We start from the raw sequence: 17,361 nt of genomic DNA, 5'->3' as shown, positions 1-17,361 counted from the left end.
ACACTCGGTTTAATCAGCCCTAGTTAACTCCTTATTCTACATCTCCATTCAATTATTTTCCTGCTAATTTTTTTGTTTTGTTTCTATTTTATCAACATTTTAAACTTGTCTTCTTTTGTTCGTTAATATTTTTACATCTTTTAACATAAATTTACAAAATTTCACATTTGAAAAAAGTGCAGACTTTAATAAACCCCACTTTACTTAATTTGTAAATAACTTTGCAATCCTTTTGTACCAGAATCATAATTTTAGTGTCATTTTAAACCGGACAAATTACCAAATACTGTAAAATATGCATTTTTATGTGCAGTAGCACAATTTTTTTTTTTTTAAAGAACACTGCTCCAAAAAATAAGTGTGTTTTGTTCTGTTTAATGATTGGGGGAAAAAAAATCATTGTTGCAAGACAATATTCATGAAAAGAGAGCCTTGTTTGTCCTGAAAAATAATAACGCATGTATTACATTTTTATCTTCTTAACCTCTTCACGCCGGCTGAACGCAAATGTGTGGCCTTCCGGTGTCTAGCCCTAGACGCCGAGCGGCCGCACATTTGTGTTCTATTAAAAAAGAACATATGTGCTAAGAGCGCGCGCCCTGCACTCTCCCAGTACACACGTCCAGTACTCACAGAAAGGTCCCGATGATCTTTCGATCGGGACCTTTCCCGATCATGTGACCGCAATGACTGCGTGTCACGGTGGTCACATGACCCTAAACCTCGCCCCACCTCCCGGCTTCTGAAACCCTTAAAGGGCCGGGAGGCACCGGCGCTAAGGGGTTAAGTAATCACAAAGTTATCACCAAATAAACAGGCCCATAGCACAAATGTAAAAATTGCTCTGGTCCATAGGGGGTGAACAAGTGCGAGAGGCGAAGTGGTTGAAGGATGTATTTATAAAGCTGCGATTCACCTGCAGTGACTGTTTGGTGAAAGTCACATTCTGTGCTTTATTAATAAGTCTACAGAGGTACAAGTTGCATGCATGTACTATTTTTACTTGTAATTGCAAAGTGGTTTGCATAAAAAAATTGCATGTAATAAAATTTCAAGTGAAATTTTGATAATTGTATTGCTAGTTTCACAGGAAGTCCTGTTCATTTTAATTGTTTGTTTTTTTTGTAGGAGGCTGGCAGCATAAATCGATCGCTGAGTTGCCTGGGTCAGGTGATCACAGCCTTGGTGGATGTGGCTAATGGAAGGCAAAGACACATATGTTACAGAGACTCCAAACTTACATTTTTGTTACGGGTAAGCATTTATGCATAGACATACTGAACATATATGTATTTATTGCAAGTATTTATATAGCACTTTTGATTCACGCTGTACATACTATTCATTTCCATCAGTCACTGCCCTCAAGATGCTTACAATCTAAGGTAATGCAGGCCATACATGGGTCAAATTCTGAACAATTCTTTAGAAAATTGGAAATTTCATACTTTTTTTTTAATCAAATGGCTCCACCGTTGATTTGGAAATTTTGTGCATTTTGAAATCAGATGGCGCCACCATTGATTTCGAAATTCAAATAACCAAGCCTTCAATTTCACCTCATGTTACAGAAAATAATTTTTGTAGCCAAGAATTTTCTTTTCTATCCAGAATTTTCTTTCTTTAGTTTATATTCTCGTACGATTGTCCCATCATTGCTTTGAAATTTGTTTGTTTTTCAAAAAGATTCCAACATGCCCGATCACTCAAATTCGATGGTCACACGAAAATCAGCCGTTTCTGACCCACAAAATTTCGAACGAAAATTCTTAGAAAAGATTTTCTAAAGAAACTTCTTTCGGGATTCAACCTGTCTATGGCCGGCTTTACTCTCTTATAAGCACGCATACTTGGGGCCAATTAACCCACCAGCATATATTTTGGAGTATGGGAGGAAACTGGCTGACTGATGAAAACCATGCAAGCACAGAGAGGATGGATGTGCAAACTCCAGGAGGTAGTGTCCTGGCTAACCTGGATTCAGACCTGGGAACCCAGCGCTCAAGACGGAAGTGCAGACCACTGATGGAACGTTTTTTGGTTGCAGTCATAAGTGGAAAACTAATATACAGTGCATGTTCAGAGTATTTGTTTTTGTATTCCATTTACCCAAAAGTTATGTTGCTTTTACTTGAATGCTGTTCTGTGTTTTTCTGTAATGTACATGTATCTTTTTATATAATCTATATAGATCTCACATATTTCTTTTAATTTAAGATGTGAAACATTATGAATAGTTTCTGCTTTAACTGCTCAGCTATAGTTTTAACACATTTTACCCCAGCAGGGACTTAATCCTACATTATGATTAAACCCCTGGTTAGATTAAAGCGATACTAAAGGCAAATTTTTTATTTTTGTAAAATACTATTATATTGTTTTGTTATACTTGCTTGCTGTGTGCAGTGGATTTGCACAGTGCAGCCTGGATTCTCCTCTTCTCTGGCCCCGTCGGTGCTCCTAGCTCCTCCTTTCCGTTGGGTGCCACCATAGCAAGCAGCTTGCTATGGGGGGCACTCAAGCAGGCTGTTCCCAAGCCGCTGCTCCATGTGTCCATTCATCTATGGAGCTATGACTTGGCCCCACCCCTTCTCTCTCCTCATTGGCTGACTGGCTGTGATTGACAGCAGTGGGAGCCAATGGCTCTCGCTTGCTATCTCAGCCAATGAGGAGACAGAGACCAGGGACAGCTGAGGCTGTTATGCACATCGATGGGGCTCAGGTAAGTAATGAGGGGACTGGGGGCACTGCTGCACACAGAAGGCTTTTTACCTTGCATAGAATGCATGAAGGTAAAAAACCTTGAGTCTTTCCAACTACTTTAACTGCACCTTCCTTGATTAGTATTACCTACTGCAAATGGTTAAAGGAAGTAACCTTCAAACTTTTAATTAGCAAAGTTTTTCCAGTATCCAAGCACCACCCTTTCTGCCTTTATTTTAGGTTAAAGAATTTTCCTTAAGTCACTGGTCACACCGCTGCGATTTTAAATCGTGCAATTTGTGTGCAATTTCATCGTGATTTCAGGAGCGATTTCTAATGACTTTATTGCTACTTGTGAAGATTTTCAATGATTTCTTGCAATTTGCAGTGCAATTTCCATTATATTCTATGTATGTGAAATTGCAACAAAAATGCAGAAAAAGTAATGGAAGAACTACTTTAGAAATCGCACTGCAGTAAATTGCACATGTTAAGACACTGACATTCACAATCATTAGATGCGATTTCAGGTACGATTGCAATTCGAAAATCGCACCAGTATGACCAGGCACTTAAAAATAGATCTGTTAGAAGATGTGCCACCTTGTTCAGAATTTGTGTTTTTGTTTGACGTATTTGTTTTCACTCTTAAATTTTCAGGATTCTCTTGGAGGTAATGCAAAAACCTTTATCATTGCAAATGTTCATCCTGGATCCAAGAGTTTCGGGGAAACGCTTTCTACGCTTCATTTTGCTCAGAGAGCAAAACTAATTAAAAACAAGGTAATATTTAAATTTTACTATTGTTGTTTACTCTCTTGAGCAATGAGTTTGAATTTTGATACAGAGAATTTTTAATTATGGCCCAATAAGCAACTACATAGGCTTCAATTTTTTTTTTTGAAGGATTCACTTTAGTCAACACTGTAAATCAAGGGCTCTTGCACATGTCTGTACAAAGTAAAATATACCTGTTGTGGCACCAGGGAGCTACAGCTGCAGCATACAGCAATTTTGTCCAATGACAGGTATTACAGAATATGCTGTTCTTGTGTAACTGGCAGCACTTCTGTTTGCACGTTTGGAAATTCTCCAACCTTGGGTCTCTTCAGAGCTTCTACACTAATACAAACCTTTCCATTACACACGCTGTTTGAAATCCTCTTCTGTGCAAACTGGAAACACCCTGAAGGGTTCTGGGCCCCAGATGAGTGTGTAACAGAACTTCTCCCTCCATCAAGAGGGAATTAAACAGTGGACTGTACCCACATTGGATGTGCCAATGATTCCTCTTTATTAAGAAAACAACTTGGAAGGTAGATGGCATGTTTTCCCTTAACTTCTTGCCGACCAGCCACTGTAGAAATACGGTGGCAGGTCAGCACGGCTGGGCAAAACCACGTTTTAAAACGTGTGTTTGAAAAACAGGTAGGGGGCGTACGTGAGGCGCGTGCCCGCTTTACCTGTCCCGCCGATCGCGGCCGTGGGTGTCAGTCGCCGGGTCACGGCCAGTCATTACCTACCGTGTCCCTGCGATTAGCGGCAATCACTGACAGGACGGCTGCAGTGTTTTCTGTCAGTCCCCTGTCAACTCCTGACATGCTGATCCGGAGAGAAGAGTTTATCTCTCCGGATCAACCTTGTTCCCGTGCAGTACACACCCCCGCCCCCTAGTAAAACACTCCCTTCACACAGTTAACCCTTTCAGTAAATAAAAAGTTAACCCCTTCCTCCCCAGTGCCATTAGTACAGTGTTAGTGTTTTTTTTTTTTTGCACTGATCACTGTATTGGTGTCACGCCGCAGTCTTGCCATAAGTCGCTGATCGCCACCATAAGTCACTTATCGCCGCCATTATTAGTATAAAAATTTTTTTTTAAAAATCCCAGTATCTTTCCCGCCATTTGTAAACGCTATAATTTTCACGTAAACCAATTAATTTACACGTATTGGGTTTTTTTTTTTTTTTTTAGCAAAGACATGTCGCAGAATACATTTTGGCAGAAATTTATGACTAAATTTGATTTTTACATTTTTTTTTTTTTTTTTTTTTTTACTGGACATGTTTTATAGCAAAAAGTCCAAAATATTTTTTTTTCCTCAAAACTGTCAGCCTTTTTTTTTTTTTTTTTTTATAGCGCAAAAAATAAAAACCGCACAGGCGATCAAATACCACCAAAAGAAAGCTCAGTTTGTGGGGAAAAAAAGGATGTAAATTTCATTTATGTACCGTATTGCATGACTGCGCAATTGTCCGTTAAACTAGCGCAGCGCTGTATAGCAAAAAAATGGCGTAAATTGCAGTATCTATACCATAGTTTGTAGACGCTATAACTTTCACACAAAGCAATCAATGTATACTTATTGGGATTTTTTTTTTACCAAAAACATGTAGCATTTTGGCCTAAATTTATAACCAACTTTGAGTTTACTATATATTTCTTATAGCTGAAAGTAAAAAATATTGTTTTTGTTCAAAATTTTTGGTCTTTTTTTTTGTTTATAGCATGAAAAATAAAAAGCGCACAGGTGATCAAATACCACCGAAAGAAAGCTCTATTTGTGTGAAAAAAAGGATGTAAATTTAATTTGGGTGCAGCGTTGCATGACCGCGCAATTATCAGTTGAATTAGTGCCGTGCCGAGTAGTAAAAAGAGGCCTGGTCATTAAGGGGGGTAAATCCTCAGGAGAGCAAGTGGTTAAGGATTCTACTGATCTGTTTTGCTCTGGCAAGTTCTGCCCTCAGTCCTGTGTTGGCAGTGACTTTACTATGTCAACCTGTATCAGAACGGGATAAGATGCCTCAAAAAGGGACCTCTTCACCGCCTAGATAGCACCCTCTTTGATTGAATAGGTGGAAGAGATGTCTGGAGCCTTATGCTTCAGCTTTGATGACTTGCTACCTTGCTACAAACCTTTAAACTACTGAGCCACATCTATGTGCCTCTGTTAGCCATGCAGAGGCACATAGAACTCTGGTTAAGCACTTTACATACTGGGCCAGCTCTGATATTTCACACATACAAGTAAAAATCTGCATTCTTTTTTTTTTGCTAGAAAATGACTTGGAACCACCAGCATGTATAAATTTTTTTGAAAGCAAGACCCCTGGAGACTAAAATGATGGCTGTTGCAATTTGTATATCTTTCCAATATTTGCGCAACAGTTTATCAAGTGCAAATTTTCAGGAAAAGATACTTTAATGAATTTTAGTGAACACAAACACTACATAAAGGATGATGATATAATACAGAGTAAATTGATACCCATCATGTCACTCTTTTTAAAATTGTGTATGCTCATGGAATGGCGACATAAGTTCAGTACATTAAATTATTCAAAGCTGACACTTTAAAAGCCTTTACAGGGTACCAAATTTGCTCTCACTTGTATATTTGTGGCGATACCTCATATGTGTGGTGTGGTCACAGTTTACATATGCGTGTGGGTCCTACTTGTGTATTTGCAATGACACATGGGGATAGGGGCTCTTTAAAAAGAAAAAAAGTTTTAAATTTTACTTTTTTTTTTTTCCATGGTCTCTGTCAGACCCCAGTTCTCTCTTCTGTCCTGAAAAGCATCTGATCATACCAAGATCGATTTGATCAGATGCTTGTGTGATCGGTAACGGTTGGGAAATGACAAACCAAAACCAGAAGTGATGAAATCCTTGTCGCTTTCAGCTTAATATGTCACAAAGGAGGGGAACATATGGATGTACCTTCCCCTCTGTATTCAGCTGGCCTAAAAGAAAGCAGCGGTCCTGGACTCCCCAATCCCATTGGAAAGCAAGGGAACACCTGTTCCTTTTACAGGAATGCCATATTTCTCCCCCCTCCCATATGTTGCATTCAAATTGTTAAAAAATATTCAAATAAACAAATACTGTAGATTAAAAAAAAAAAGTATAATTTAGACCTATTTATATTTCTGGATTTTATTTTAATATTGTTTTTCAACTGTTTGTGTGCAACATATCAGTTGTTTTTGGATAAATTGTCTCTCTTTATTCTGTGAGGAAGGCATATGGTGTGAGTCTCCAGGCTTCCACCCTAGAAGATTCTTCATTGAATGAATCCTCTCCTTGCTTGATCTGGACCAGCATTTGGCTCTCCGTACTATTTAAGGGTCTTTTGCTCTTGCTATTTTGTTTTATGGACTATTGACTTCTTATTAATTGATTAAAGCAGAAGTAAACCTCCGCAAAAAAAAAAATGGGCCCCCGGAGCTTTTCTGCCAAACTTACAAGTGATCCCCTCCAGTAATGTGGTCTAAGTGCTCCTGTTCAACATAAAAGTCCTACTTGTCAGCCATTTTTCAACCTTGCTTTCACTTTAAGAACTTTGTTCAGGATGCTTCCCATGGGGCTTCCCATGTTTGTTCCTCTTTGACTCTGTAGGATATGAATCTAGTTCTTTTGCCACTTCTAAACTGCCCTTTGAATGTACCAGGGACATTTCCCTTATGGGTACAAGTGGAAAGGTATTTTTGTAGTCGTGACCTCTGCAAGGCAATGGTCTAAGCTGGAGGCTTTATCCTTTCTTGTCTTGGACAGTGTGGTATTGAAGCCCAGAACTTCATTCCTTGTCTTGGTAGTTTCTGCCTTTACCTCAGCCAGGATGTTTTTCTGTCCCTCTGTCCTGTTGCAGTTAATCAAAAGGAGATTTCTCTCCATTGCCTGGATGTGGTTCGCGATTTAAGCCTGTCAGCCACTGCTTCCTTCAAAGCATGATTTTCTGTATCCAGATGGTCCCTGCGACAATGCACTAGCTTTTTGCTTCATCATCTCTAGGTGGCTCAGACAGACAATTATTCAAGCTTACGGTCTTAAGGATTGGGTTCCAACATTTCCTGTGCAGGTGATGCTACTAGTTCTTTAAGTGCCACTGGGACATTTCTGCATCAGGATTCTGTTTCCCAATTTTCTAAAGCTTCAATAAGACAGGACTTAATAGCTTTGGACCTGGATACCATTGTGTGGGGACTATGAGCAAAAATTATATGCACTCTGTCATTATGCTGTGGGGAAGACTGCTACATATGTTATAGAATTGGATTGTTCCTGCTACACTACTGAACTACTATGGCAATAACAATGTGCGTATGTGGACATTTACTTCTGGAACTTTATGAAATGTTTACTTGTCGAACATTTTAGAATTTAATTGAAATGGTACTTGCCGATAGATATTATTTTTACTGAATGCAGCTCTGATTCAGCAAACTCCGCTCATTGGTGATTAAAGTATGAATTTAGATTTTGATTATCATTCCACAGTCCTTAACCATTTAAAGACCGCCCCTAAGCAGATGCATTGCTATAGGGTGGTTTGCGCTGTGCAAAATCACGTGTGTGTATATATACATAATTTTTCACTTCTGGATAGGGGACAAGCGCACACATGTCGCCCTACCTGCGCTCTCATGGGCTCCGGAAGATGTCAATCACTGTATCCCGACCAGAGATTCATGGCCAGGACTCCATAATCGGTGGAGAAGCTGACAGCAGAGAGATCTGTATGTAAACACAGATCTCTCTCCTGTCAGCGGGGACATGCTGCTTTCTATTTCTCTGCAAAGCAGAGAGATGGAAAGCAGCATATCCCCTAGTAAAACGCCACACTGTAATCGCAACACAGTACACTGTTAACCCTTTGATCGCCCCAGATGTTAACACCTCCTTGCCCAGTGTCATTATTACAGCAATCAGTACATTTTATTAGCACTGATCACTGTACTAGTGTCACTGGCAGTTAGTTCCCACCTAGTGTCAGTAAGTGGCAGAATGTTCACCGCAGTCCCACTATGTCACTGATCGATGCCATTACTAGTATTAAAAATATTTCCAGTATATATACACCGCCATTTGTAGATACTATAACTGTCATGTAAACCAATTAATATACACTTATGAAGAAATTGTATTTTTTTACATGTTTTATCGCAAGCAGCCAATTTTGTTTGTTTTTGTTTTTTTGGGTCTTTTTTTGTTTAGCACAAAGAAAAAACACAGAGATGATAAAATACCACCAAAAGAAAGCTCTATTTGTGGGGAAAAAAATTACATAAAGTTATGTACAGCGTTGCATGACCGTGAAATTGTCAGTTAAAGTAACGTAGCGTATTATCACAATAAAATGGCCTGGTCATGAAGGGGGGTAAATCTTCCGGAGGTCAAGTGGTTAAAAACTTCTGGAACAGAAGGCAATATTTGTCTTGATAGAATTACAGGAATAATGATGATTATATCTGACCGTGTGCTTTGATGATGTACACTGATTTATTGTTTTGTTTTTGTCCTGGTAGCATAGTTAGAAGCTCTTTCAGCAAAACAAATTGGGGTTTTTTGTTTTGTTTTTTTTCTTTGAACATTTGGGAGATATTCAGTATCTGCAGTACATCCGTCCGAAGTACCATTTTGAGATTTGAAATGCTGCTGCAATATTTTGGGTTATTTTTACAGTCTCCCTTAGCAGCATTTCACACTCACTGGAGATGTCCATTCATTAGGCTTGGAGAGAATGTTTGTTTATTTGTGTTTCTTTATTTAATAGGACTTATATTTAATGATACTGTATATTGCAGTGCTACCTAGTAAGCCACTGAATTGTGTGTCCAGCTCTTCCCTAGAGTTAATTCTAATTTGTCATCATTGAACACCTCCAGGCTGTAGTTAATGAAGACACCCAGGGGAATGTGAGTCAGCTACAAGCAGAGGTGAAGAAGCTGAAGGAACAGCTTTCTCAGCTCCTTTCCGGACAGATGCCACAGGATATTTCTATTGCCAGAGGTGAGATGAGAAATCAAAAGCATTTCCTATTACCTGCTTAACTCCTTCACCCTCACACTGTGTGCATGGCATGATAATGATGGCTCTAGCTGTCAGTGCATAAATAATTTGTCATGGCTCTGGATGTCAAACTCCTTGAAACTGACATTTTTATTTGACTTTTAATTAAGATTTTTTTTTTATCTACTTTGTACAGATTTTGAAACATATTCTTGGAGACTATGTTGGTGGTAGAATCTAATAATGTGTATAGTTCTGATAGGCTGTACTAACTGTTTATTGATGAAATCTGCATCTGCCATTGCAACCTTTGCTTTGGCTTCCCAAAGAACTTAGCTGTCATTCTGATTGCTAAAAAATGTGTTGTTTTTTTGTTTTTCCCCTAATATGGACACTTGTAACTTTATACCACTGGCGAGTTACTGCTAGATGCTATACTTATGATTTGCTGTGCTGTTATGGCAGTCATTTACAACTAAAGCCTAACTCCAGCCGTATTTAGATTCGGGCAGAGTTATCAGTTGGGAAGATCCCCTCATTTCCAGACAAAGTGATAGAAATATCCTTCTTAGGGAAACAGACACACCTTACCATTTAGAGAGAGGCTTAGAAGTCTTTTTATCTCTTTTCAGTGTATGTCTGTGGACAGCTGCCTCCCCTGTTTCCTGTATGGGAGTAACAGGAAAATGAGAGCAGTTCTTACTAATGGGCTCATAGGCTGAAACTAAAACCTGACATAAACGTTACCTCTTAAGCTGGCCATACCCTGAACCAAATTTGATCAGTAGGTGGCCCTGTTTGCCACCTCCCTCCCAACATCTTTCAATTGAAAAATTAGCTGAACAGGAGCTGCATCCAACCAGATGCAACCGCTGATCGGGTATTTTGACAGTAGGTGGGGGATGTTTTGCTTTGTTTTTTAAGGGTACTTTACGCTAAAAGCAAGGAGACCTTAAAGCAAACTTCTGTAATTTAACATGCTCTATTAAAGGAAAAATGCTGTACCTACAAACTACGTACAGGCATATCTCGATTTACGAAGTTAATTCATTCTGCGGGACTTTTCGTATAGCGAACAATTCGTAAACCGAAACGCTGTTTCCCATAGGAATACATTGAAAACCAATTAAACCATTCCAGAAGTCAGAAAAACGTAAACACTACTAAAATACCGCATGAGTTATTTTATCAAGTCTTGCGATATTTTAGTAGTGACAATGTTTCTGCTGTCAGCAGTGTTCTTCACTGACCGCTGAATGTAAAAGAGAGAGAATTGCCAGCAATTAAAAAAATAATTTAAAAAACGGCATGAGGTCCATCCATACCAAGCCCTTCGGGTCTAGTATGGATTTCGAGGGGAACTCCCACGCCAAAATAAAATAAAAATGACGTGGGGGTCCCCCCCCCAAAATCCATACCAGACCCTTATCCGAGCATGCAGCCCGGCAGGTCAGGAAAGGGGGGGGGCAAACGAGCACCCCACCTCTCTTGAATCATACCAGGCCACATGCCCTCAACATGGGGGGGTGCTTTGGGACCCCCCCCCCCCCCCCCAAAGCACCTAGTCCCCATGTTGATGGGGACAAGGGCCTCTTCCCCACAACCCTGGCCGGTGGTTGTTGGAGTCTGTGGGCAGGGGGATTATTGTAATCTGGAAGCCCCCAGATCGCGTGCCCCCCCCCCAATGTGAATGAGTTTGGGGTACATGGTCCTGCTACTCATTCACAAAAAACAAAGTGTAGTGTGAAAAAAGACAGGACACAGTCTTTGACAAGTCCTTTGTTAAAAGAAAAAACTAAAATAATGTCCCCCACAGTAGATCCAACGTCAATCACATTGTCCGCCGCCGACCCGAAAAAAGAATTAAAAAAAAAAAAAAAGGCTCCGCTCCCGACAATGGATCCCAGCCGTCTGACTCTAAGGTGGCTTGACAGTTCTTAAATATGTAAGGAGTGGGGCCACCCAGTGGCAACATGCGTGTGGCCCCACCTCCTTGTGACGACATTCACTCAGCATGCCCTGGTTGATGACACAAGGAGGTGGGGCCACACATGTGATGTCACTGGGTGACCCTGCCCCTTACATATTTAAAAACTGTCAAGCCAGTGGAGCAGGCAGACAGCTTGGTGTCAGCGTCTGGAGCGGAGCCTTTTTTTTTATTCTTGTTTCGGGTCAGCAGCGGACACCGTGATTGACGTTGGAGATACTGTACTACAGGGGACATTCTTTTAGTTTTTTCTTTTAATAAAGGACTTGTCAAAGAATCATTCACATGGGGGGTGCAGGATCTGGGGGCTTCCAGATTCAGATTCCGATAAGCCCACAGACCCACACAACCACCGGCCAGGGATGTGGGGAAGCGACCCTTGTCCCCATCAACATGGGGACAAGGTGCTTTGGAGGGGGGAGGGGGAGGACCACACCCGCCACAAAGCACCCCCCCATGTTGAGGGCATGTGGCCTGGTATGGTTCAGGAGGGGGCGCTCGCTTCCAACCCCCCCCCCCTCCTTTCCTGACCTGCCAGGCTGTATGTTCGGATAAGGGTCTGGTATGGATCTTGGGGGGAACCCCCACACCATATTATTATTTTTTTTTTTTTTTCAACACATTTTTGATGTGGTTTCCCTCAAAACCCATACCAGACCCGAAGGACTTGGTACGAATGGAGGCGGGACCCCACAACGTTGTTTTACTTATGGTGCTGGTTTTTAAATGTAATTACCACTTTTTTTTTTTTCCTTTTCTCTTCACTGTAGTTCAAAGATTCAGCTGTCACTAAAAGAAAAAGAGTTTCCTTTTAGTTTATTTCCCAAGTAAAAAGAAACCATGTTTCCTTTTTATTCAAAAAAGGAAAAAAGTGAGCGCTATATTGTAGAGCAGCTGGGACACCAAAAAGGTACCAAAAGAACCTCTCAAGAACAAAGTATAAATAAAGGTGCAGCGCTTATATGATCAGCAATATAAATCATGCAATAAAATAGTCCAACGTTGGAAGATGAAGTGTGTCAAATAACCAATCACTCATTAAAGTGAAAATTTGTGCATAAAGTGCAAACAAATGTCCACATAAACGGTCAGATGTGAAGGTCTAATGGTGAGATATCAAATACAGGAGTGATTCCTTCCCAAATCTTCTGGTGATAATCAAATAATAAATTGCGCACTCACCAGATGCGCAATAATATTGCGCATTTGAGAAAATATCTCAGAAGGTCACCTGTAGCGTCTTAAAGGAGCCTCTATAGCCTGGTATGGATTCCTCATTAAAATTTGAAGCAGTATCATGCTATGTGGCCTCCTCCTTTTTTGGACTCTTGAGGAGTCCAACCATCCGCAGAGTTCTTTGGGAAGGAGAGAGAAGCTGCTGTCATCCACGGGCCCGTGGATGACAGCAGCTTCTCTCTCCTTCCCAAAGAACTCTGCGGATGGTTGGACTCCTCAAGAGTCCAAAAAAGGAGGAGGCCACATAGCATGATACTGCTTCAAATTTTAATAATCCAGTCACAGGTACAATATAAAGCAAAACAAAAGAAAAAAGACACTGACCATGTGTATAGGAAAGATGGCTGCCGGACCAACACAGGACCTCGGCAGCTTGACGTCACAGCGTTGTAGCTCCCCCCTGACGCGTTTCGTGCTACCACACATATTCATAGGGGGTATGCTATCAACGCCTGACGTCCATCTGGTTCTATAAATAATGAAAAATGGCACGCGGATGGTTGCGCCCGCCGTTTTCGCGGCTATTGCACGCATGCGCGGAACGTGTGATTCCATATTCACAAATGTCCCTGCACATGCGCGATATCTGGGCGCCATTTTGTTGTGGATTTTCGGTGCAAAGTTAAATAGGATCTAATAACGATGCGCGTGCATCTCCGTGCCATTGTTATGGTGGATTCTGAATAAATACATTGATCACATCTCAAAGAGAATGAACACAGAGTGCACAAACAGCTACTCCGATAGTCTTATAACAGCAACATAATGTGGCTTAAAACAATAGGCAGGAAAATTCTACAATTCCTTAAATATGTGCAAAACCCGTAGCATCTGTGCATGCGCAGTGGGAATAACCGATATAAATTGCACTTTGACAGAAACAATTTAGGTCAGTTATTATGGCACATAAGTATCCAACTTTTCTAGATCATAAATACAGTCAGACCCATAGAGTAATTGACTCCTCAAAAGACTAGGGTGATCATTGTACAGTTAGCAGTAAAATACAATTATTCATCAATTATAATTAAAATTGTGAAAATTGTGTTAAAAATTATAATTAAAAACACAGGGTCAGTAAAAATCAAATATAACTGTATAAAATCAAAATTAACTACATATGGACTTCATTAAAAACCACATAAAAGGTGTTTCCTTTTAGTTTCTTAAAAGAAACAGTTTCTTTTAACTCCGGGGAAAGTGACAGCTAATTCTGTGAGCTATAGTGAAGAAAAAAAAAAGCCAGCATTTGCATTTAAATATCGGCACTGACCTACACTTCTTTGTATTGTGAAAAAAAATTTGTAAACCGAGGCATTATTTTCAATGGATTTTCATTCGTAAACCGAAAATTACATTAACCAAGGCGTTCGTAAACCGACGTACACCTGTACAATATTAGTAAACAGAGTATCAAAAAATATGCATACAGTACGATATACACATGCACAAGCTACCTATCCTTTCTAGCAAATGAGCATAGACAAAATATGTGATGGGGATGACACTAAATCTACAACCCAAGTCAAGTTCCTATTTCCAGTCTTTATTATGAAGTCTTCTTCCTTCTATCCAAAATCTCTTCCAGACTACCCCTTGCTCCTCATAGTCTTCCAAATCTAATGCTTTGTGTTGAACACATGCCTGTGTTCAAGTTTTTTTTTGTTTTCCCCCTCCCCCCAACTTCCTGCCAACATCACTTCCTACTTCATTAGCTGCATAACAAGCCAAACAAGTTAATTAGCATATACATGGAAAAGCCCAGGTTCTAATAAATGGTAACCAAATGCATTATTCCATTTATTTAAACTTTAAAGTAGCCATGGCAACACAGGGGCCGGCTGCCAAAATATAGTGGACACAGCAGGAGATTTGTCTACCCATGCTGTATAGTGGAGAGCAAGAATTTTTTTTTTTTTTTTCATTAGATGGAATTCAAGCATTTTATGGCAACATAAAATGCACTCATAGACTTTTGTGATTATTTGTACCTAGAATCAAAGAGCCCACTTTTGGAAGTGTCCCCAGGTTTTCCAGGTTACCCTTCGTTGCCGTACTGAGGAAGTAAAAAGCCTGTTACTTAAAGAGCTCAACGGCTGATGCTACACCATCAGAGGAATGACTTGCTCACTTCTCAGTCTGCTGTGTTATGGAAGGCCCTATGGTGTTACATTTGAAATGTTGAATGCCCTAAAGCTGTTAAACATGTATATATATTTTATATTTATTTTTTGAAGTTCCAATATGTGAAAATGTTGAAGTGCTTTTAGCAAACTTTTGCATAAGAACAGGGATTCTTGCTTTGCATATATTGCAATAGATGTTCCAGCTGGCTAACTGTATCCAAGTCAGGGACAGAAAACCTTAAAGAGGTGATCTACCTGAGCAACATGGGATACGTCAAAGATCACTGGGCACAATGTCCCCTCCTCATCACCTGATTTAAACCTCTATTTGGCAATCATGGGTTTAAATCAGGTGGTGAGGAGGTAACATATCCCCTCCTCCCCACCTGTCAAACACACTTGGATCGCTTTTCAGAGGGGCAGTAGTGCCTGCTGCATTTGTGAATGAGAATTAATTGCATTTTGGCAGCGGCACCTTTCGAGCTTGTTCACTTCTAAAGTTGGGAGGTGGTAAAACCATGTGGCAGCAGTTGTCAAAAGTTGGGAAGTGGTAAAACCCTGTGGTAGCAGTTGTCAAAGGTGTGCACGTGCTGCAGCAGCAATTGAACTCACTGTTGCTTTTGGTGGGTGCTACCGCCTGCAAATCATGACCCATTCAAGTAAATGGGGCCACTCTGGAAGTGCCCTACAACTGTATGCTTCTGCAGGGTCCAAGGGGTTAAAGCAGGTAGTGAGAGAGCAACACAACACTGCCTGTTTTAACACCTTGTTTGCTGTACTGCACAAGGTTGCTGGGCACTTGCAGAGCTGCCTTATTCACTTGAATGGGTCATGCTTGGTAGGTGCTAAACCTACCAACCACGATAGGGCGTATAACTCCTGCTTCGGCTGTGATGTGTACACCTCCGGCACATCAGCTAAAGGGGTTGCAGTGGGGGTGGGGGTGGTAAAAACACATTTTAACTATGGGGTTTCACCCCCCCCCCCCCAAACTGCAAATGTAAATGAACCCTTGCTGTTCTGACCACCCTATAAGGCTGCTTTCACACTGCACCGTGGGTGCAGCACAGTGCATGTGCCACTTTCCTGGGTTAGCTGCACTTTGCCATAGACTTCTATTATATCTTGCAGGTGTGGTGCATTTTCTGAAAGCTCCCCCGAAACTCCTGTATTCAGGAGTTTTGGTGCACTTTCAGAAAGTGCAACACACCTGCAGGATACAATAGAAGTCTATAGATAAGCGCAGCAAACCCACACGAAAGTTGCAGGTACACTGCACTGCACCCGTGGTGTGGGTAAACCACAGCACATCAATGTGAAAGCAGCCCTATAGTATAATGCCCAGTGTTCTGTTTCACACTGACCTGAAGATCTCTTCTTCCCTGCTGCTGGCACTCGGGAGAATGGTAGCCAGGATAAGAGGTGGAGTGCAGTTGATATCACTCCATGAAGAGCAGGAGCCAGCACTACAGAGGAGGCATCAGCTTATACGGCAGTTGCTCCTTACTACAGCTCCAACTTTACAAGTAGCTCCTCTGCACTGCACTCTGAAGCTCTGGGATGGCGAGTCAGCATGGTCACAATCTACCAGTCACATGGCTGTGATCTACTGATTGCAGATTCCTGATCTAAGTGATCCTCCTTTGGTCTGTCCCTAACACATGTGAGTTGTCTGTGCGCAGCTGCTGGCACACTCCCACCATTCATCTACAGCAACAACATTGCATGTACAAATCAAGCAGTGGGACAGACATATTTGTTTTGTTTTTAACCACTTGCCGCCCAGCCACCGCATATAAACGGTGGCAGGGCGGCGCTCGTAGGCAAAAGCACGTTTTAAAACGGCTGCCTTCAAAACAGGTAGGGGGCGCGCGCCCGCCCTACCTGTCCCGCGGGTGTCAGCCGACGGGTCACGGCCGGTTTTTACCGGCCGTTTTCCCGCGATTGCCAGTGATCGCTAACACAGAGCAGGGCTGCATTGTTTACACACAGCCCTGTTCTGTGTCAGTTCTCTGACAGCTTGTGAGAAGCTGCAGAGTTTCTCTCCCTGGATCAGCTCCCCCCTCCCTCCCCCCCCCGTCCAGTACACACCCCCGCCCCCTAGTAAAACACTCCCCTTACACTGCAAATTCTAAAAATGTTAACCCCTTCCTCCCCAGTGACATTAGTACAGTTTCAGTGGTTTTTTTTCACTGATCACTGTATTGGTGTCACTAGGGATGTCAGTGACCCCAAGTCAGTTCCCCCCCCCCCCCCCCCCAGTGTCAAAATGTCCGCCGCTGTCCCGCAGTCCTGCCATAAGTCGCCGCCATATGTCGCTGATTGCTGCCAAAAGTCGCTGATCGGCGCCATTATTAGTATAAATAAAAATTTAAAATTCCAGTATCTTTCCCGCCATTTGTAAACGCTATAACTTTCATGTAAAAGAAATTAATTTACACGTATTGGGATTTTTTTTAGCAAAGACATGTCGCAGAATGCATTTTGGCAGAAATTTATGACTAAATTTGATTTTTCTT

General features: G+C 41.3%; 1 protein-coding gene across 1 annotated transcript in view; it reads left to right on the top strand.

Annotated features, from left to right (window-relative positions):
• Positions 1–17,361, top strand: part of LOC149466411 (kinesin-like protein KIF15-A) — a gene marked incomplete at its 3' end in the record, with an annotated part of 78,566 nt that overhangs the window by 31,754 nt on the left and 29,451 nt on the right. Inside the window, exons 9-11 of the mRNA XM_089672544.1 lie at positions 1,129–1,254; positions 3,364–3,486; positions 9,370–9,493. Of these exons, the coding sequence (XP_089528670.1) occupies positions 1,129–1,254; positions 3,364–3,486; positions 9,370–9,493 (373 nt within the window). The remainder of the gene's footprint in view (positions 1–1,128; positions 1,255–3,363; positions 3,487–9,369; positions 9,494–17,361) is intronic.

Source organism: Staurois parvus, unplaced genomic scaffold (assembly GCF_062004578.1).
Source record: "Staurois parvus isolate SC_StPar_1 unplaced genomic scaffold, SC_StPar_1.0 ptg000130l, whole genome shotgun sequence".
NCBI classification, from domain to species: Eukaryota; Metazoa; Chordata; class Amphibia; order Anura; family Ranidae; genus Staurois; species Staurois parvus.
The sequence above is the reverse complement of the archived record's forward strand: the minus strand, read 5'-3'. Positions and strand labels throughout refer to the sequence as shown.